Raw genomic sequence first — 20306 nt, 5'->3', positions numbered from 1 at the left:
TCAACATAGTCCTTAACGTTGCGGTTCTGAGCTCCCATTACCAGCGCCAGTTAAGCTGATCATATCAGACCAGAGCGATCCCTTCCGAGTCACATTTATTCTCCTCCGCATCCGCATCCGCATCACGCACTCGCATCACACCGCGGGCAAGCCAGAGAGCCAAACACCAGACGAACACTACGCGAACCGGCAGCGTCACTTGGCGTCGAGCGTTTCCGTGGCCTTGGCCTTGAGTCGCCTCCTCATCAGGTGCTGCTCGTGCTCTTGTGCCTGGCGGGTCCGCTCGGCGTGAAGGCGCTCCGCAAGGTCCACCTCTGCAGTCAGCTGCACGATCCGCTCCTGAAGCGTCCGGCCACGTCTCGTTACAAACGCGAGTCGATCACGTCGAAACATCTGAACTGGAGCCATCTGAGCTGGAATCTTGAAATAGTCATCAACTTGGCAAGCAGGCTAAAACTGACTGGCAGAGATGGACATAAGAGAAAATATCAGTGGACAGCCTTTTCATTATTTGAATTAAATGGCCTGACTCACGTCATGTTTTTTTATGACGCTCGAGCTACATTGGTCGCTGGCACATCAAGTAAATGGCAGGAATACAGAAAACAAAGCAGCGTAACAAAACATTACGGCCAAAGATCAGGAATGTATCCAACAGGCTAAAACGGACGAGAGACGAAGAGTGACGCCGGAAATGGGCAGGAAGCGGCATGTCCGAGCAGAGCCATGCACACAAGCATTCCCAGATTGTACAGTTGGTGGCTGTGTCTGAGGTGGACTTTTGATAACCCAGGGCAGCACGCGGGCTGCCAAGCGCCGCGCTGTCGGCTTTGGTGAACGCGGCGCCGGTGAAACGAGACCACACAGAGCGTAAGGCCAGGTAGCACACTGACAGCAATTCTAACCTGTTAATAGGAAAGGTTGGGGGGGGGGGGGGGTTGACAAGCAGTAAGTTAGGAAGGACACAGCCCGGCCAGATCGCGGGACAATCCAAACAGAAAGCATGCTCCACAAGCAGGGGATTAGCACATCAGGAGCAAGTCAGTCAGCAGCCGGAAGATAGTGTTGTCAGCAATCAGAAAGAAGGCACATTAGCCCTCAAAAGACATTGGTCGATCACCGCGAGGGAGTCCAGCGCATTACCCAGCGACAGGGAGCGAGTGCGCAGGCATCAGTACGTGCTGGGGCTGTTTCGCTGTCTGTCAAGTGGACTGGTGCTGGTGAGCGTCGTCTGAACATGTGCGGTGGTGTCGTCTCACCAGGAGCGTCACACGCGTGCGGTGGTGCCGCCTCACCCGCAGCATCACACGCGTGCGGTGGTAACGTCTCACCAAGAGCATCACACGTGAGCGGTGGTGCCATCTCACCATGAGCTGCCGGTGCTGGGTGGCGCGGCGCACCTGGTGCGTGCCTGCCTGCACCGGCCGACCGTCCGGGTAGCTGTAGTCCGGGCCGTCCGTCAGCACACCACGCGCCGTCGGGTTCACCGGCTGCTGGTGTCTGTCGGCCGCCGGCCGCGTCAGCCGCACGCAACGCGGCGAGGCCAGGCGAGATACGACACCGGGCGACTCTGTACGACACTGGGCGATTCTGTGCGACACTGGGCGACTCTGTACGACACTGGGCGACTCTGTGCCACACTGGGCGACTCTGTACGACACTGGGCGACTCTGTGAGACACTGGGCGACTCTGTGCGACACTGGGCGACTCTGTACGACACTGGGCGACTCTGTGCGACACTTGGCGACTATGTGCGACACTGGGCGGCTCTATACGACAATGGACGGAGCAGCGTGGGCAGGACAGATACAACACTGGTCATCTCTGGGGCCCGAAGCGGCGCGGCTAGACGGGATACCACACCGATCCACCCTGTTTGACACCGGGCGACTCTGGGACTCGAAGCGGCGCGGGTAGGCGGAATACCACACTGGGTGATTCGACCCAACATGACAATATGACATGGGTGACTCTGGGACCCAAGGCGGCAGGGCAGGTAGGATACAATGCTGGCAGCTCTGGGAGGCAGGACTGGCATGGGCATAATGCATCTTGTCTGGCCAGGGGCAGACTGACAGTGGGAACATGAAGCCCACAGTGCAGCTCGATGCGAACAACGAAGGTATGGGTCACTGTGGACAGAGTCTGAGCTGATAAAGAATCACAGCCTCAGTCAATACTGATATTATGAAACAATTGCAAGCAACTCCAACTGCATATAAGCAGCTGCCATGTGAGATCAGTTCTGACAAGTAACAGATGAATGAGCATGCATTCTATGTGGTCCATCTTGTGATAGCTTACTCTCGCCTCCAGTCTTGAAGTTTGGAAGGCAGAGGCTTTGGTGGAGCCTGGATCTTCTTGTACCATCTTATGCTTGCAACAGCACAAACTGGAGAAGAAAGTAACTCATTTCAGTAAATAGTGCTACCATCCTCAAATGCATGTAATATGTTCTCTGTCATGTCATGAAAGGTATATGGTGAATGACAGGAATTATGTACAGGAAAGACTTACATCAAAGCATAAAAAGTGAACTGCCAGGAGTCACATTAATAGCTTCCATTCCATAATCTAACCATGGTGGACTGCCCACTTTATCAATATGTGCTTGTGTACTTAATGCATGGACATTCACAACAAATTACACCATGTAAAAAATATAACATGTTTTAAGGCATTCTGGATTTCAGTCAACATCAGGAAGCACTGGCAAAAGCCTGTAACATATGTATGTACAAGAAAGATTGAGTGTAATACAAATGAAGCAGGGCTGCAAATACTTAGGCTCTTTCATCAAAGCATAAACAAGAGTCACAGTCAATTTGTTCAGGGATGGTAAATGCCATTTCATCAACTTTATAATTGGCTGGCATGGATTGCTATACCAAGGAAACATTATCAGGCAAACAAATGAATAACATTAACAATATTAAGACAAACAGGTACATACCTCTATGTACATTTGACAAGACATGTGATGCAGAAGAAACCAGGCTGCTCTGATGGATGATGCCCTGACCCACTCTCAACACTGTTTCAAGGGCCATTTCTTCTGAGTTTTACCCCTGCAATACAAAATATTGTGCATCCGCATTCCACAGCCACTTACTGCACATGCATCATGCACTAATCTTCACAATAGGTATGCTTAGGACATACAATGTCTTGCATATTGTTGTCATTGTGTAAGATACAAGATAAAAACACACAGCTCTGCTAGGTGAATGTTCTGAACCCATCACCACTGATTGCAAATCTTTAAAATATAACAAATTGTCAGAGAAAAAGTGTATGTTTCAAGGCATTCATGTTAGCTCCAGTATTTCTAAAAATCAGGCTACCACTGCATTCAATTCATTACAGCTGCATGGAGGAATGACCAAACACCTTTAATCAGCATGTTTGACAACATACTTCATTCAGCTACCAGACAGTGCAGCTTTCATTCTGACCAGCATCTAGATGTTTCACCAAAAATCCAGTGTTAATCCAGAAGATGTGCAAACTTAGCACCAAGCTCACAAAAAATACATAAGATGATGACTTAATGATAAGTGCTTCTCATACAGCTTTGCAGCTCGAGGTGGAGAAGAGAAGCAAACACTGCACAGTAAATACTACATCTTCAGGAAAGGGGAATGCTGCATCCACATAGCTGGTGCAAGTCAACTCACCGCTGCGGCAGCACTTTGCGCCGTACTGGCTACACGCCCCCACTTACAACCTCCAAGGCAGCCTCACTCCAACCCTTCCGACAGCCCTCCGTTCAAGGCCCTTGAACTGACCTGTAACCACATGTAAGCAACTACTCTGCTGGATATAAGATGCACGCCTGTTACTGCAAATGAGGCCTGTAAAATGGGCCTTCAACATCACATCCTGTTTGGAGCAGAGCTACCTGATCAAAATATTTGCTTTTTCCAATGAAAACAATGTTTGCACTTATTTCATGCAGCTGATTAGTTCAAAACTGCTTAAGTACTAAAATTGCTTACAGCAAACAGCTGCATAAGTTCTCAACGTTTATTGCGCTATTGCGATGAAAGTGGAGGTTCGTGAAAAAAGCCGAAAGGCTATGCGCTCAAACCCACAAGTCGGTCATGACCGCGGAAGGCTGGGGGTCCGGGTTCCACGCTCGGCAGGATCTGTTTTGCACGTTGTACTGAGCTGTACTGTCGTATTAGGGATACCACTCGTAAGTTTGGGCCGTGTGCCCATTGCAAGCAGAGCCTGTACTTGCATTGAGCAAATGTTGTAGTAGAGACTGCTTGCCAAGTGAGTGTTCCATTTGATGATGACTTGACAGCTGAATGAATGCCTCATTATGAATGTTAGAAAAAGTGTGCCTGGCATTACAGAAAATATGCTGTGATGGTACAATCCAGTGCTGATCCAGATGATTTGGGGTACATTTGTGCTGGGAGTTGTAATGACCACAGTTGGCAGGCTATAGGCCATTCCATTCATTCACCATGCATACCTTACCTTACCTTACCTCACCTTACCTCTCCTGATGGTGATCAGGAATTGTAAAAGGCCACTTGGCCTGTCGGTCCTGGTCTTGTCAAACTTCTGTTCCTGTAACCAAACAGTCCACAATTAGGGATAGGTTCAGTGTGGAATGCCGTAATTATGTCCCCCATACATATCAGCTGTGACTCTTCATCTGTTCAACTGAAGGTTGACAATACCACCATGTGTAAAAGAGCATACCAAGCACTAATGGCCTGCATGCTGAATGATTTATGATGCCACAAATGAATTATGGAAGTGCTGCTCTTGGTTTTCTTAGCTTGCCCTGGTGTCCCCTTTTTACCTCCAAGCTGTGTCTTGTCAGAAACTCATCTTTTGTCAGTGACACACCTTCATGAAACAGGTGATAAACTGCAATCTTGTTTTTCACCTGCGGCGACCATAGTACAATTGGAGGAGTTTGAGCCTCTTGGGATATGGGGTGCCCCACATTATGGAAGAGACGCGCAGCTCGTCGCTTTACCCGCTCCAGCCCCTCCTGGTCCATTTTACCAAACAGGCCCCAGATGATGTTACTATTCTCCAAATATGGGCATGCTAAGGAATTGAAGAGCAGTGACAGTGTATGAACATGGATGTTGGCAACCGACTGCTTCACGATCTCCAGCACATGGTAGGCCTTTGAGATCACCTCCACCATCTGCACGTGGAACTTTAGGTTATGATCCGCGTAGATTGCGAGGTCCTTTTTCGTTTTCGGTGGCATTCAGGAAATGGCCTCGGGTTGCAGTTCCTGATGTGCACTTTTTTGCACTTGGTTGCATTAAAGGGTAGCAACCACTCCTCTGACCACTTGGCCTGGGCGTTGAGGTCCACCTGTAGGGGAGATTTAGTTAGGGCCTCGGAGCAGGACAGATAATCTTGGTGCCATCCGTGAAAATCTTGACCACGCTTCGTACGAGATCTGTTTGGTTGTTCACGAAGATTATGAATAGTGTTGGCCCCAGCACCAATCATTGCGGGATGTTGCTGACGGCATCGATCCTATCGGGTGGGTAGGGAAAGCCCTAATCCAGCGCAGCAGGTTACCTCTCATACCGCAAACATCGAGCTAGAAGAGCAGACGGTTATGTGGCACAGAAGCAAAGGCCGTGCTGAAGTCTAGGCATACTATGTCCACCGACTTTTCATCCTCTACCACAGCACTCCAATCTTCCATGACATCCAATATCAGGTAATAGAGGACCACTTTGTGAGAAACCCATGCTGAGCTGCATGAACAAGTCCTGACTCCAAGAAATAGCCAATCAGAGCATCTCTGATGAAAGGCTCAAGTACCTTAAAGGGAATAAACATACACAAAAATTTTTCCTGGTAATTTAGTATATTTACAGAGTAAGCATCCAGCAGCATCATCATGGAATGAGTATCCCTGGGCATAGCACTATCAGGTGACACCCTGGAACAGGTCATCAGAATTGCTTCTAAGCTCACTTTTGGTCATCTGGTATGCCATAAGCATGTCTCCTCTACATCTTTGGTATGTGTTTGGCAGCTTGAGCGCCTCAGTATTGGTTTTGCTAGCCCACTGCCCAAAGGAGTGTTTTGTTGCTTTTCTCATAAGCCGGGAGCTGACAATGATTGGACCATGCCATGTTGGGGATGATCATTTCAATGTTCTTTTTTTACGCTGTTTAGAGTTGGATGGCAGGGCGAGCTATGTACTATATAAAATGAATAAAAACCATATAACCACCCATTATCACTCTACTGCCAGCACCAAAGACTTAATGGGGCAGAAAAATGGGCCTGCTGATAGTAAAAGTGCTTAGTAATGTTCTCTTTTCAGGCCAGCCTATTGATGAGCAAGACTCAAACAGCTTTTTGCCATGGATCCAGACGTCTCTTTTGCAACAGCCGACCCCTGTGGTCAAAACTTGCTAGCACTGGTGTCCAGAGGCAATGCCATAATAGCTGAGCTTCTGAGGCTGAGAGATTATTTGCCTGATGTGTTTCGGTAAGTGTTATTAGTTATCTGAGCATGTGTGCTTCATTTTTGTAATCCTGCTGTGTCAGGATAGTTTCTTGTTGCAAGACCCATCTTTCAACGTAAGTTTACCAACCCTCCTTTTAGTGTCGGGTTGTTATGTTTCATGTTTGTTCTTGTTACATGTTTCATGCTTGTTCTTGTTACATGTTTCATGTTTGTTCTTGTTACATGTTTCATTTTGTTTGTGATCATCCGTCATGTGCGGCTGTTATTCCACCCTTGTGTTCTCTGCCAGTCCGTATGCGCAATGTCACGCTACACACCTTCGCCACGTTGTCTCCTCCCGACCACTGTTCCCTCACCTTGTCTTTTTTCTACGTCTGCATCCAGCTGTTCTCCGTCCTACGCATACTGCGTCGTCATGCGAAGTATGTTTTCACATCTGCCGGTTTATCGGATAGTCGTCGTTCCGTCCCATTCTCCGCGTGCAGTGCAGATAATGGCAATCGTGAACGGGGCGATGGCGTGGATTGCACTAAGCCGGCTATGGCGGCGGTGACGCGATGATCATGTGACCCTATGAGCGCGAAGCGCGACATGCTATAACTGTTTATGAAGATGGTCTGTTGTTTCGGACAGGAAAGACAAGAAAGAAGAGTGGAAGAAATATGCACCAGTCATATTTGACTTCAGTTACTTTAAGATAGCTGATGCTGTGGAAGCCAAGATTGAAGCAGATGATGTGAGCATGCATAAGTTGGCAGTGTTTATCCTCCCTTTTACCGGGATGCCGTGGCTGGCCACCTGTGGCTACTTGGAATATACAATGAGCACTGTCCATATCACTGATGCGCTGATATATCTGCTGTTTCGGCTCAGTTACCAATGGGCCTTCGGAGCGCAGAGCGTTTACGTTTAAGGCTTCAGCATACTACTGCGCCCAGTCTCAGATACGCGTGCGCACGACCGGCCGCCGCGACACCTCAGCCTGACTGCTCGCCCGCCCGCCGGTGACCTTTGCGCTCGGCCGCGGCGCCGGCGTCGGTCACGTGACCCGCGGGTCACGTGGGTCAGCTGCCGCACTGCGTGCTGGAGCGGCGCGCGGTGGGACGGGCGTGCGGAACAGGAGGTACCCGCTAGCCGCCGTAAAGCTATGGTGCATGCTAAAAAAAGCGATGAACTTTGATGTGGGATGCTTGCGCTTCACGAGGATTGCTCACCAAATTTCCACATCTTGCGTCTTTCCAGAACTTACGGAAGCTGGATGCCCAGTTCAGGGAGAACTACTTGGAGGTGGTCTCGCGGTTCTACGTGGCTTATGAGAGCATATACAAGTACATCACTGATCTGAACAACTTCATACGGGACCTTTCGGATGGCGTGTACTTCCAGCATTCAATGGAAAACGTCTTTGCAGACCCGGATGGAAAGCAGCTCATGGTCAGTCATCATAACGCCTGATGGTTTACGGACAATATGTGTAACGGACGCGGTGGATCGGTCTCTCCGGGACTTGGCTTGCCATAACGGAGTGCTGTAGCAGACCGTGCTGCAACGGACGGCTGTAACGGGCACTCCCGGGACATACTTAGAAGTAACGAGTGGCGCTAAGAATTACCAGCTTTAACGGATTTCCAGCTTTAACACCGTGACCAACCGGGCTGGAAGGTACTCCGCTATAATGAAACTGCGGAGAGCGCGCCACCGTAGCAGGACTGCTGCCGGGTAGTTGTGTGGTAACGGGCTTTCTGGCAACGGAGTCTTGAATGGGCTCAGCGGACTACGCTTTGACGGACTCTTTTGCTATCTTCTCTGCTGAAGCTGACTGCTGTGATTGACTCTGCTGTAACAGACTTTGGCATAATTGGCTGCTGTGAGGAACTCCGCTGCGGCAAACTGCGCTAGCTGTTATTGATCCTGCTTCAGCAAGCTCTGTTGTGACGGACGTTTGACTGCTCTGAGGAACTCCGCTGCGGCAAACTGCGCTAGCTGTTATTGATCCTGCTTCAGCAAGCTCTGTTGTGACGGACGTTTGACTGCTCTGAGGAACTCCGCTGCGACAAACTGCGCTAGCTGTTATTGATCCTGCTTCAACAAGCTCTGTTGTGACGGACGTTTGACTGCTCTGAGGAACTCCGCTGCGACAAACTGCGCTGGCTGTTATTGATCCTGCTTTAGCAAGCTCTGTTATGACGGACCTTCCTGTTCGGACGGCTATGTCTGACCTGTGTCTGCTGTGATGAGTCTGCTGCAATGATTGTATGCAGCAGTGGTGTTTGCCACAGCAGCCACTGCGCTTGCGCCTCAGCTGCAACAGACTGTGCCATGGTAGAGTTTTCTGTCACAAAGTCTGCCGCAGCGAACCATGGTAACGGGTCTGATGTAAAGGACTCTGCCGCAATGGACTATTCTAACGAGGCCTGATGTGACGGATTCTCCGGAAACGGACTATCGTAACGTGGCCTGATGTAACGGGCTCTCCGGAAACGGGCTATTGTAACGTGGCCTGATGTGACGGACTCTCCGGCAACGGACTAATGTAACGAGGCCTGATGTAATGGACACTACCTCAACAGACTATTGTAACGTGGCCTGATGTAACGGACTGCCGCAAAAAGATCTGCTTTCTCTGATTAGTGCAGCAAACTCCGGCGTAACTGAGTTTGATTTAATGGGCCTTCCCCTAGCGAAGCCGACGGTGACAAAGTGCTGGGACGAACTGCCGTCATCAACCCCTGTGCAACCTCTGTTGCCACAGACTCCGCTGTGACGAACTCTGGCGTAACGGGCTCCGCTGCGGTCTTACTGCAACGGGCTTTGCTAAAATAGACCTGGCTGTAATGGATTTTTCTGTCGCGGAATCTGCTGTAATGAGCCTCCGTACAGCACGCCCCGCTGTGACAGGTTCCAATGTAACGGACTGTGCTGTGACACTGTCGCAACAGATTGCTGAGGCTGATTCTGTTGTGACGAACTCTGATGTGACTGACTTTTGTAACGGATCCTGCTGCGGCTACCTGCGATGCGTCGTATTCTCCGTGACGAGCCCTGCTGCAGCGAACTCTACGAGCCGCACTACTAGCGAGCTCCCTGCGACTCGTTCTGCTGTAACTCGCTGTGTTGTAACGGACTGTGTTGCGGCGTACTCGGCTCTGTTCTGACGACCTCTGCTGTGATGGTCTGAGGCGAAGGTCATGGCGACCCCTGCTGTGATAGTCTGAAGCGAAGGTCATGGCGACCCCTGCTGTGATGGTCTGAGGCAAAGGTCATGACGACCCCTGCCGTGATGGTCTGAGGCGAAGGTCATGGCGACCCCTGCTATGGATGGCGTTCCTATGGCAGCCGTCGTTACTGTGGCAGCCTCTGCTACTGTGACAGCCATCGCTGCTGTGGCAGCCGTGCTGCCGTGGCAGCCGTTGCTGCTTTGGCAGCCGCGGCTGCTGTGGTAGTCGCTGCTGCCGTGGTAACGGCCGCCGCTGTGGCAGCCGTTGCTGCTTTGGCAGCCGCTGCTGCTGTGGTAGCCGCTGTGGCAGCCGTCGCCGCCGTGGCAGTGTCTGCCCTCCCCCATGCGCCGTCTCCCCGCCGCCGCTGTGCCGGCCTCAGCGTGGCCCGTCCTGCCCCGCGGTCAGTGTGAGGCGCTGTACCTGCTCGGCGCCCAGCTGCTGACGGCTGAGCAGATCGAGGGAGACAGCCGGGAGCGCCTCCTGGTGGCGCACCACCGCGGCTCGCTGCGCCGCTCGGCCCACTGCCACCTGGACGACGTCTGTAAACTGCTGCGGTCCACTGGGCGCGTGGAGGGCGGCCGCCGGCCCCCTAACTACCCCGAGCACTACTTCAGGTACGTTGGACGGCCGTAGGAGGCATCCGCGCAAAATGGGGTTTGGGTTATGCACGTGTAAGGGAACTTAGCGGACTAGTTTCTGGCTGTGCCTTGTATCTGGTTGTGTGAAATGAGGTTGTCCTACAAGAGTGTGTTGTTACGGAATCTTGTCTTCAAAAGTGGGGCGCTTCACATTTCGATCTCATCACTTCATCTTCATTTCATAAATATCGAACTATTCATCTTCAATTTCATTTCATCTCACGTCATGCCATCTCATCTCATCGATTAGCATGGCTGCTGGCGCATGGATGACACGCACAATAGTAAAGCGCTCAAATTTTGTAAATATGATTCAGGGGTCGACGTTCTCGTGCTTAGGCTTTGAAATGCGAGAGGCAGGTGATGTCACATTAGCCTCAGCAACGGAAGGCATCGTAAAGCCCCTGTGGCGTCGACTTCTCGCAGGTCACATTTTCAAAAGTGGAACGCTTCACGATTGTGCGTGTCATCCTTGCGCCAGGGGCCATGCTAATCTTCTCTGTATCGTTCCAATTTTAGTATATGTACAGCCGGAGCTGGTACAGTTTGATGGGGGATATATGTCCTATTTGAATGACGTCGCGAAAATGTTCGTTCCTCCTAGTTTGTGTGCGCAAGTGTGCAATTCGCCAGCTGTTTCGATATACATTGCCTGAACTTTTTGTGGCACTGTAAGTTGTACTTGGCCTCGGTTTCGCAATGTTCCCTTGAGTACAAGATACACACGGCAGCGCGTACAAGCAAAAATACTGCAACTTCATTGGCACCGTTTCCCCAAACCCTCATCTGGTGGCCATAACCTGAAGTAAAAATGACCGAAACGCCCCTAGCGTCCGCCCAGCGTACTACCGACCGCAGCTGCGCACACCTAAGTCAGCGAACGGGGCGGGTACGAGCGGGGCCAGGCTCTGCGTCCGCCCCGCCCCGGCCGCCAGTCGCCCCGCCCCGCTGACGGCCCGGCGCGTGCTCTCCAGCCGGGTGCCGGTCGCGGCCGAGTACGCGGCGCTCGTGGTCGACCAGCTGCGCTCCGGCGACATCTACTGCCAGGCGGGCACCTACCCGCTGCCGGAGCACCGCGCCACGGCGCTGGCGCCGCAGTCCGCCATGCTCTACGTCTGCCTCTACTTCCGGCCGGCCGTGCTGGCGGCCGAAACGGCCGTCATGAGGGAGATAGTCGACAAGTTCTTCCCTGACAACTGGGTACGGTGGAGGACGTGGTTAAACTGATGCGACGAGAGGAAGGGAACGAGCTGGGCTGGCGGGGTTTACGAAACTTCGCTCGTTTAGACAAAATCTGATTAAGCTCACTACTGCGAAATGACTCACTGAGCTGTACACCTGTGCTACGTAGGAATGTGGGACCATGCCCATTTGATCTTCTTCAGGGTTGAGTTTGTAATTATCTTTGTTTGTTACACTACCCTGTCTGTACAGACGAACCTTGATCAGACCGCCCTCCGGCCAAATCACCATCGTCATCGTCACTCGGTCTGTGGCAGGTGATCAGCGTGTACATGGGGTCAGTGGTGAACTTGCTGGAGGCGTGGGAGCCGTACAAGGCGGCCCGGACGGTGCTGCAAGCCTCGCTGGACACCGCCGCCGTGCGGCAGATGGCGTCCAAGCACGCCGCCAAAATGGAGGTGCCGGCACCGATCCAGTCCGTTCGGGGCTGGGTCATGCAGTGTTATCAGTGAAAATGAACCTGTTTAGGTTGATGAATGTCAGCTGTTGATGCTCCCAACCACGCACGAGCAGATGATTTTGAAAATTTAACACATTTTGTTTAGTCGGTCGTGTGGTCGTAAGCTGAATTAGGGCTGTGCTATGCCAGGTCCTTCATGCGGCTACCATTGGATATTTTTGTGAAAAAGTACGGTTTGTTTCTATCCGCAGCAGTTGCTGGAGTATTTAAGAACAGTTTGGGTTTGGGTTTGGGCGATAAGAGTGCATTTCAAGCTGAATTCAGAAGTAGTTCGCTCTTCTTGATTCAGCTGCGTTGACGGGAATGGACTGGAGCGGAGGCGGAGACTCAAGGCTATGCGTCCGCTCACTCCTTACCTGGCCATGTTGCCAGGAGCTGACTGTGGAGACGGGGCGGTGGCTTCAGGAGGGCTCGCTCACTCCTGACCTCGTGCTCGGCTCCTGGCACAAGCTGATCGCCCTCATCCGGCAGTGTAACGTTACACTGCGCTGGGTGCTGCTGCACACTTCGCAGCTGCCGCCGGGTAAGGCAGCACCGCGATCAGATGCGGCGCCCGCTGCACGAATACGCGATGGATCGGTTAGTGCTTTATCTATTATTTTAAAGATTTGATCCGAACGCTTTGAACAGATGGATTTCTGGGATCGGAGCTCACGCTAAGCAGTGCATGCTGTGTGAGCCCTGACCCCTGCCGTCTGATCGCGCAATTCCAGGCAACGGCAGAATATGGTGGCGAAAGTTAAATGTGCCACGATGCTCGGCACGCTCCGTTCTGCCCTTTGACGTCGACAGACCTTTAGCGCAAGCGTGGCCGTCTTAACACGGAAGTGCAGTCCTTGATCAAAGCATGCTTTGTAAGAGCGCTTTGCAGGCTTTGAAAATGTACGTAGAGATAAAACGCATGCAATTTTATTTGTCGATCTACCGAATACAGGTGGACAGGTTGTCTTCGAAACCACAGGCAATGTACGGCAGTCGTGCCCGTACGCGTGAGATTGCGCAGCTGCACATCAGTTATAACATGTAGGCTATTGCTAGATGACCCGCGGGCCAATGGACAGGCGTGACGTCACTGACATCACCACACCGTGGCGAGAACGGCGGCCGCGCTGGCTAAGCTGACGCCCATCCGCCCTGAACACCCCTGCCGTTGTGCGGTACCTGACCCTGGGGCATCGTGGCCCTGCGCAGGGCATGAGCTGAAGCGCGGCCGACAGTACCGCGAGCTGGCCGTGGCCGAGGGCAAGTTCGAGCCGGACACCGTGTTCAGGCTGTTGCTGCACTCCTGCCAGCTGGAGCTCCGCTGCCGCCAGCTGCTGAAGCAGGTGTGGGCACCAGAACGGGGGTGGGCGAGATAGCTCGCTCCTTGGGCCGGCGCGGCTCTCGCGGGTCTGAGGAGACCGACCAGGTCCCTGGTGTTCTGCGAGGTGTCGCGTCGATCCTGGCGGGTCAGCTTTATGCTACAATGCCGGGTTTTTGTGGGAAAGCGCGTATCCTTTTGGTGCTGTCTGAAAACGCATGTGTACGTAATCCCAAGCAAACGGACATAAACGTTTCATCTAAAAGGTTTTCGATCTTTCGAACGTTGCTCTTGACATCATCTGTTACATTAAAAAGTAGCTCATCAATAGATATGTGCCATTTTCTGATATTCATGAACGATATATATATATATATATATATATATATATATATATATATATATATATATATATATATATATATATATATATATATAACAGATACTGATGACAGGAAGTGATGAGATAGAGATGCAGATGAGAGATGAAGTAAAAGATGCATCCAAAACGATAAACCATGAATATCATAAAATGGCACACATCTATTGATGAGCTACTTTATATCTCTTCATCTTTATTTTCATCTCAACCGTCTCATTAATTAGCATGGCTGATGGTGCATCGATGAAACGCGCAACCGTGAGGCATTCCACTTTTGTGGATGTGACCTAAGGGATGACCCGCTTATGCTTAGGGTCTAAAAGGAGGGAGAGGCAGGTGAGGTCACACAATCCTCAGCACCTGAGTGGGACGCAGAGTCCCACCGACGACGACGTACCTCAGATCATCGCCTCAAAGTTTTCAAAAGTGGAACGCTTCACGATTGTGCGTGTCATCCTTGCGCCAGGGGCCATGCTAATCTTCTCTGTATCGTTCCAATTTTAGTATATGTACAGCCGAAGCTCGTACACTTTACCTGGGGGCGCATGTCTGTTATGAATTAAGTTGACTTGCTGTTCGTTCCTCCTACTTTTAGTACGCAGGTGGACAAAGCATCCACTTCTTTGACATATATTGCCAGCATGCTTGTCGTCTCGTTGTGAGTTGTATTTGTCCTCCGTTTACTTGTGTTCCCATGGAGATGAAACATATACGAAAGCCTGTCTAAGCAAACATCATGTAGCATCACCGGCATCATTTCTCTGCCCCTCCACCTGGGGGCCATGACCTGAAGTAAAAATGACCGAAGCGCCCCTAGTGTCCGCTCGGCGTACTACTAATTGCAGTTACGCACACCAAAGTCACAAAACTGAGCATGCACCAGAGACTAGACAGCCGGAGCTCTTACAATGGTGCCCGGTTTGACGTCGTCTTGCATGTCTCTGCGCAAATATGACAATTACGTGCAGACCAACGTATTTAAATGAAGCCTTGGTGTCTCCACAGCCCATGACTGCTGCTTCCTCTTGCCTGGCTCATCTTTGTCCGTTTGACTTCCGCGCAGGCGAGTGTATGTAACAGCGCGTCCATGTCATGCGCCTTGTTCATCATCTTCTTGTATCATGTGTCTGGCCTCCGTTTGCCGTCAGCTGCTGGCGGACCGGGAGAACCTTTGGCGGCATGAGCAGGAGCTGGTCGTCAGCGGCCTCAAGCAGCTGTCGGCGGTCTTCTCGGGAAGTCAGACGCTCACCAAGCTGCCCAAAAACGGTAGTGCCGCCTTTACAAATGCCTGTCGAATAGCAAAGGAAGGTCCTCAGCGCTAGTTCACAGTGGGTCGGGAGAGCATTGGTGCCCAGCGCGCTACTAACAAGCAATCTGCCATGTGAAATGACTCTGTGGTTTTGATGTACATGTTCCGATTCCGTGCGAGATCTGTGGGTGGCCTGATTCGTGCCGGCGGCAAGACAGCAAGCATCGGAAGTAACGCATCCTGTTCCGTGGCATGCAGCGCAGAGTTGATTCCGAGAAAGTGCAGGGAGTTTTATTTGCATTAGCTGCACTTCGCCCACGCCATTTCTTGCTTCGTGTTGTGCGATGGAGAACGGGTTTCCAGATTTTTTCACCAGCCATCCAGCCATATTGCCTGTCAGGACATCTGGATTTGATTGGCTGTATCACTGGGCTTAGTTTGGATTAGAGTTCTCTCGGCTAGCAATGACCGTTCAAGAACCACGTGAGGAAGGAGAGCGGATATTGACAGTGCAGAACTACAGACGCCTGGGAATTATCCGCCGAGACAGGGCCCGCACGAGAACCGGCGTACGGGGCACGCACAGGGCTGCCGGGCGACACTCCCGCCAGACGACACCCCCGCCGGACGGCACTCCGGCCGGACGGCACTCCCGCCGGACGGCACTCCCGCCGGACGGCACTCCGGCCGGACGGCACTCCCGCCAGGCGGCACTCAAGTCCACTCATGGCTGGAGCATGTAGCTTGTACCGGATAAACGGGGTGCCACGAGGGTGCAGGACGAAGCGAGAATGAAGAGAGAAGGGCGGATGAAACCGCAGTCTCGACGTGTGCGGCCGACGGTGTTGTGTCGCAGCGAGGCCGGTGCACCATTGTCTGAACTGATGTGAAAAGTCGTGCTGGGCTCCAAAGCGACCGGACTCGTTCTCCAATTTCAGTTTTCCAACTCCGATGCGACTTGACTCGTGCTCTCCGGACTTGTTCGGACAGGCGTGTTATGTACCAGCAATACTGCACAAGTGGTCTTTGGACTGTGTGACCTGCATTGGTCGGATTCAGGGCACCCGGAGCCTTGGTTTTCTGACCCGTCTGACCAGACGGATTTCATTCCAGAACGGCTGGAGAAGTGGTTCGTGGACCTGTGTGACCAGGTGTCGGCCCTCTCGCTGTCCCAGTCTCCGTCGGACTCACGCCGCCTCCTGCAGGTCATGAAGGCCCTCAACGACGTGCAAGGTAACTCATGCGATGGCGTTCGTCCGCGCCCCCTCGCTCACCGCTTGTGCTGTCGTGAGTCAGAGCAGCCGGCGCTTGATGCTGCCGTGTATCATTCGGTGTGGCGGTAGGGTCACCGATGACCTGGGCTGGGTCGCTTGACCGTGTGATTGGTAGTTATGTGGTCCTTTGACGATCTTAAGACTCCAATCCATGCACACAGCCGCGGCTGCTGAGTCGTGTCTCTTGTCTGTGACGCGATAGTTTGCCGTCCCAGAGGCACCGTGTTGCCTGAACTATGCGGTGAGCTTTGTCTATGTGTGTGCGTGCGTGCGTTCGTGTGCGTCCTGCTGCTGGAGCTGACAGCACCACGCCATATCAGCTGATGCCGTCATGTCAGCCCGGTCCCCTCTGAGACAGCCACGCACCTTCCTGGTGCCGTCACGAGCTGGCCTGGCGCGACTCACGCTGAGTCCACTCGCGTCTGGCACCGCCTGACTCAGGACGGCCCCCTGCCCGCAGCATTCCACCGTCTGGAGAGCGACGCAGCCGTCAGCCAGCACCTGTCGGAGCTGCGACAGAGCCTGCGCCGCATGGTGCTGCTGGCGGCGTTGCGAGACGACATGCTGGCCACGCTCTCGGTCGTCACCGACTTCAGCTACGCCTGGCTGCTAGTGGACAAGCTGACCGACTCGATGCAGCGCAGCATCCGGCACCAGCCGGCGCTGGTGGCCAAGCTACGGGCTGTCTTCCTGAAGGTCAGCTCACGCCCGGCTGGGGCACTGGGCACTGGGCCGGGAGCGGGAGGCTCAGTCAGTCGGCGCCTGGGACGCGTGCGCTGTCGACGCCATTCGCAGTGCCAACTTCATCAAGGTTATGCATTCGGTAAGGCACCGTTGGTGGCCTGGGGTCATGAGATCTTGTTGAGACCAGAACACCACTTAGTTGTGATTTGAGAACAGCTGTAAGCTCGGAACGCTGGTCAAGGCTGTCCTCAAAGTGGAGGTTCGTGTCGAGCCGTCCTCGACGCTTGAGTATGCTATGGGATCGGGTACGGCTGAAAGCATTTGTCAGTAGTCACGAGATTTTCCTATAACGGCTAGACGCTTCCCATTTAAAAGAATGGAGTTCAAACTCAAGCACATTCGGAACAACTGAAATGGAACCTTTTGGGCTTTGCCTTTAGCCCTGGCGCTATGAATCGATAACCGCCTTAAGGAAGTGCCTCTGCCGTGTTGGAAGTGCCTCGCGTTGGGCCTGGCTAAGGCCGAAAGCTTGCATGATCTGTAAAGCATAAAGAAAGGTCTCAAAGAGACACCGAACACAATATGAGGACATGCTGCAGCAATCTCCGCACTTCATAAAAATAACATGTAAACCCGATAAGTACTGATGTGACAGATGCCTGCCAGCTCTGATGCTGCTTTTAGGCACATGAAATGCTGTCTGACTGCTTCGCGACAATGTCGCCAGCCCCTTGTGCCACTAATGACAGATGCGCACAACGCCTGTGACGGTGGTGCATGACACGTGCGACAACCGTGTGTGCATTCTGTGACAGCTGTACCTGTCACCTGTGACAGCGTTTAGGGTTTTGTGGCGGCTGTGTTTTCCGCCTATGGCAGCTGTGTGTGCCACCTGTGGCAGCTGTGTGTGACACCTGTGGAAGCTTTGTTTTCTGCCTGTGACGGCTGCGTGTGCTACCTGTGACAGCTTTGTGTGACACCTGTGGAAGCTGTGTTTTCCGCTGTGACAGCTGTGTGTGCCGCTGCGACAGCTGTGCTCGGCGCTGGACCTGCCGCTGCTGCGGATCAACCAGGGCCCGTTCGAGGACCTGGCGTCCGTTGTCGCAGCACTACTCAGCGGAGCTGGTCACCTACCTGCGCCGCGTCATCCAGATCATCCGCAGACCATGTTCGGGTGGTCTTCTGGGTACCGTTAGGTGATAGAGACGAGGAGAGAGAGAGAGAGAGAGAGAGAGAAAGAGGAGAGAGAGAGAGAGAGAGAGAGAGAGAGGAGAGAGGGAGAGAAGAGAGAGAGAAGGGAGAGCGGAGGAGAGAGAAGAGAGCGAGAGAGAGAGAGGAGCGAGGGAGGGAGAGGGAGAGGGAGAGGGAGAGGGAGGAGAGAGGAGAGGGAGGGGAGAGGGAGAAGGGAGAGGGAGAGGGGAGGGGAGGGAGAGGGAGAGGAGAGAGGAGAGGAGGGAGAGAGAGGGAGAGGGAGAGGGGGGAGAGGGAGAGGGAGAGGAGAGGGAGAGGGAGAGGAGAGGAGGGAGAGGGAGAGAAGGGGAGAGGAGAGGGAAGAGGGAGAGGGAGGGAGAGGGAGAAGAGGGAGAGGAGAGGGAGAGGGAGAGGGAGAGGGAGAGGGAGAGGAGAGGGAGAGGAGAGGGGAGGGAGAGGAGAGGGAGAGGGAGGGAGAGGGAGAGGGAGAGAGAGGGAGGGGAGAGGGAGAGGGAGAGGGAGAGGAGAGGGAGAGGGAGAGAGAGGAGAGGGAGGAGAGAGGGAGAGAGAGGGAGAGGGAAGAGAGAGAGAGAGGAGAGAGAGAGAGAGAGAGAGAGAGAGGAGAGAGAGAGAGAGGGGCGCGATGGAGAGGTCGAGGCGGGGTCGAGGGCGAGGGCGAGGGCGAGGGCGAGGGCGAGGGCGAGGGCGAGGGCGAGGGCGAGGGCGAGGGCGAGGGCGAGGGCGAGGGCGAGAGACGTGCTGAGAATGTTTCGCACAGGCTGGTACGAAACTCACTGTGGAGAATGTCCTGCAGCTGGCACTCACATGTTCAAAGTTGTTCTTGTCTGAAGTGTCTGGTAGTTTCGTGACTGTTCAGGCTTTTTTGTAGATACGTTTCTAAAGTTGCCGGTTTGATGGCACACGTCTTAGTTGTTTACCTTCGAGAGAAGACGTGACAAGCTGAAATGAATCAATGCTCATTAGTCCGATGTCGTTTGCAGTCTGTTGGATCAGATTATTGAGATACAAACTAACGAGCTGAAGGAGACTCCGACGAGGCTCGACAAGGACAAAATGAAGGAACACGCTCAGTTGGACCAACGCTTCGAGGTACGCTAGCTGTGATAAGTGACGTATGTTAAGCCATGTGCCCAAGAATGCGCGATAACGTTTGCATTAAGTCCTGCAATACGCTATATTTGAGATCCGCTTTACCTTCCTCCGTTGATGCTCACACGGAGTTGCAGGTGGAGAGGCTTGTTTCCATCCTGTCCCAGCTGACCATGTAAGGTTTGTTTTGTTGAGGATGAGCACTGCTCGAAGTGCTGTGTACCGCGAATGTAATCATTATTGGGTACAATAATGTTGTTAAGCCAGTATCTCCTGGTAAATTGAAGGTCGTTTATTCAACATGGGAGCGTTCAATTCATAATGGCCACGGGAAATCCATACCTGCGAGTGACGAAAATCACGCTCTCTTCCATATCGCATAATCGACAGTGGCTCATGATTATTGATTCACAGCACGCTTTCGACGTTCTGTCGTCCCTCGCTGATCTCCAGGTGGTTTTGTCCGAAGCGCTGGGCTGTGTCTCAACTGGTTATTCGGGCCTTGTATCCGGCTGTGTGGACCTCCGGTGTTATATGACAACAATTGACTTATATGACGACAGCTCCAATGTCGTGTTTGTGCGATCCTGGATAGTGTCGCGTTGCATCTCTTGCATTGACTTGTTTCGGTAATTGGCTGTCTCGTTATGCTGACCCAACCATTACCGCGGGCGCCGCTCCTCCGCTGACCGGCCCGCGCCTCGGTTTGTCGCACCGCTCTTCCGTTGACTGGCCCCGCATGCCGTGGTTTATCGAGCCGCTCCTCTGCTGGCCGGCCCGCGCCACTCCTCCACTGACCGGCCCCGCGCCACTCCTCCGCTGACTGGTCCCGCGCCGCTCCTCCACTGACCGGTCCCGCACCGCTCCTCCGCTGACCGGCCCTGCGCCGCTCCTCCGCTGACCGGTCCCACGCCGCTCCTCCACTGACCGGTCCCGCGCCGCTCCTCCACTGACCGGTCCCGCGCCGCTCCTCCGCTGACCGGCCCTGCGCCGCTCCTCCACTGACCGGTCCCGCGCCGCTCCTCCGCTGACCGGTCCCGCGCCGCTCCTCCACTGACCGGCCCCGCGCCGCTCCTTCACTGACC

At 53.1% G+C, this 20306-nt stretch overlaps 2 protein-coding genes and 2 non-coding genes across 9 annotated transcripts in view; 1 reads left to right on the top strand and 3 right to left on the bottom strand.

The window, feature by feature from the left end:
- LOC119106369 (39S ribosomal protein L52, mitochondrial) lies at positions 1–4558 on the bottom strand. Of its 6 annotated transcripts, none has more exons than XM_037229997.1 (5): positions 4510–4558; positions 2955–3069; positions 2306–2393; positions 1368–1500; positions 1–339 (listed from the first exon to the last, which is right to left on the bottom strand). In XM_037229997.1, exons 2-5 carry the CDS (start codon positions 3049–3051, stop codon positions 196–198), a joined length of 462 nt encoding a protein of 153 aa, XP_037085892.1. In that variant the 5' UTR covers positions 3052–3069; positions 4510–4558; the 3' UTR covers positions 1–195. The 6 variants fall into 6 exon arrangements, with proteins under 6 accessions (XP_037085892.1, XP_037085894.1, XP_037085895.1 ...); XM_037229999.1 differs by lacking the exon at positions 4510–4558 and adding an exon at positions 3572–3595; XM_037230000.1 differs by lacking the exon at positions 4510–4558 and adding an exon at positions 3457–3543.
- Positions 4030–20306, top strand: part of LOC119105500 (WASH complex subunit 5-like) — a 29162-nt gene continuing 12885 nt past the window's right edge. Inside the window, 15 exon segments of the mRNA XM_037228966.1 lie at positions 4030–4199; positions 6327–6494; positions 7107–7209; positions 7716–7907; positions 10097–10305; positions 11304–11529; positions 11829–11969; positions 12404–12554; positions 13223–13356; positions 14862–14979; positions 16076–16195; positions 16697–16932; positions 17952–18020; positions 18022–18079; positions 19097–19221. Coding sequence (XP_037084861.1) covers positions 6367–6494; positions 7107–7209; positions 7716–7907; positions 10097–10305; positions 11304–11529; positions 11829–11969; positions 12404–12554; positions 13223–13356; positions 14862–14979; positions 16076–16195; positions 16697–16932; positions 17952–18020; positions 18022–18079; positions 19097–19221 — 2010 coding nt within the window. The 5' untranslated portion in view covers positions 4030–4199; positions 6327–6366.
- Positions 10765–10872, bottom strand: LOC119106499 (U6 spliceosomal RNA). Its single transcript, XR_005095155.1, has one exon. It is a non-coding gene; the product is annotated as a U6 spliceosomal RNA (small nuclear RNA).
- On the bottom strand, positions 14134–14241 carry LOC119106497 (U6 spliceosomal RNA). The gene has a single exon (XR_005095153.1). It is a non-coding gene; the product is annotated as a U6 spliceosomal RNA (small nuclear RNA).

The sequence above is a fragment of the Pollicipes pollicipes genome, unplaced genomic scaffold (genome assembly GCF_011947565.3).
Source record: "Pollicipes pollicipes isolate AB1234 unplaced genomic scaffold, Ppol_2.1 Scaffold_6138;HRSCAF=7277_pilon_pilon_pilon, whole genome shotgun sequence".
Taxonomy (NCBI): Eukaryota; Metazoa; Arthropoda; class Thecostraca; order Pollicipedomorpha; family Pollicipedidae; genus Pollicipes; species Pollicipes pollicipes.
Note: the sequence above shows the minus strand (reverse complement) of the source record. Positions and strands in the feature narration are given on the sequence as shown.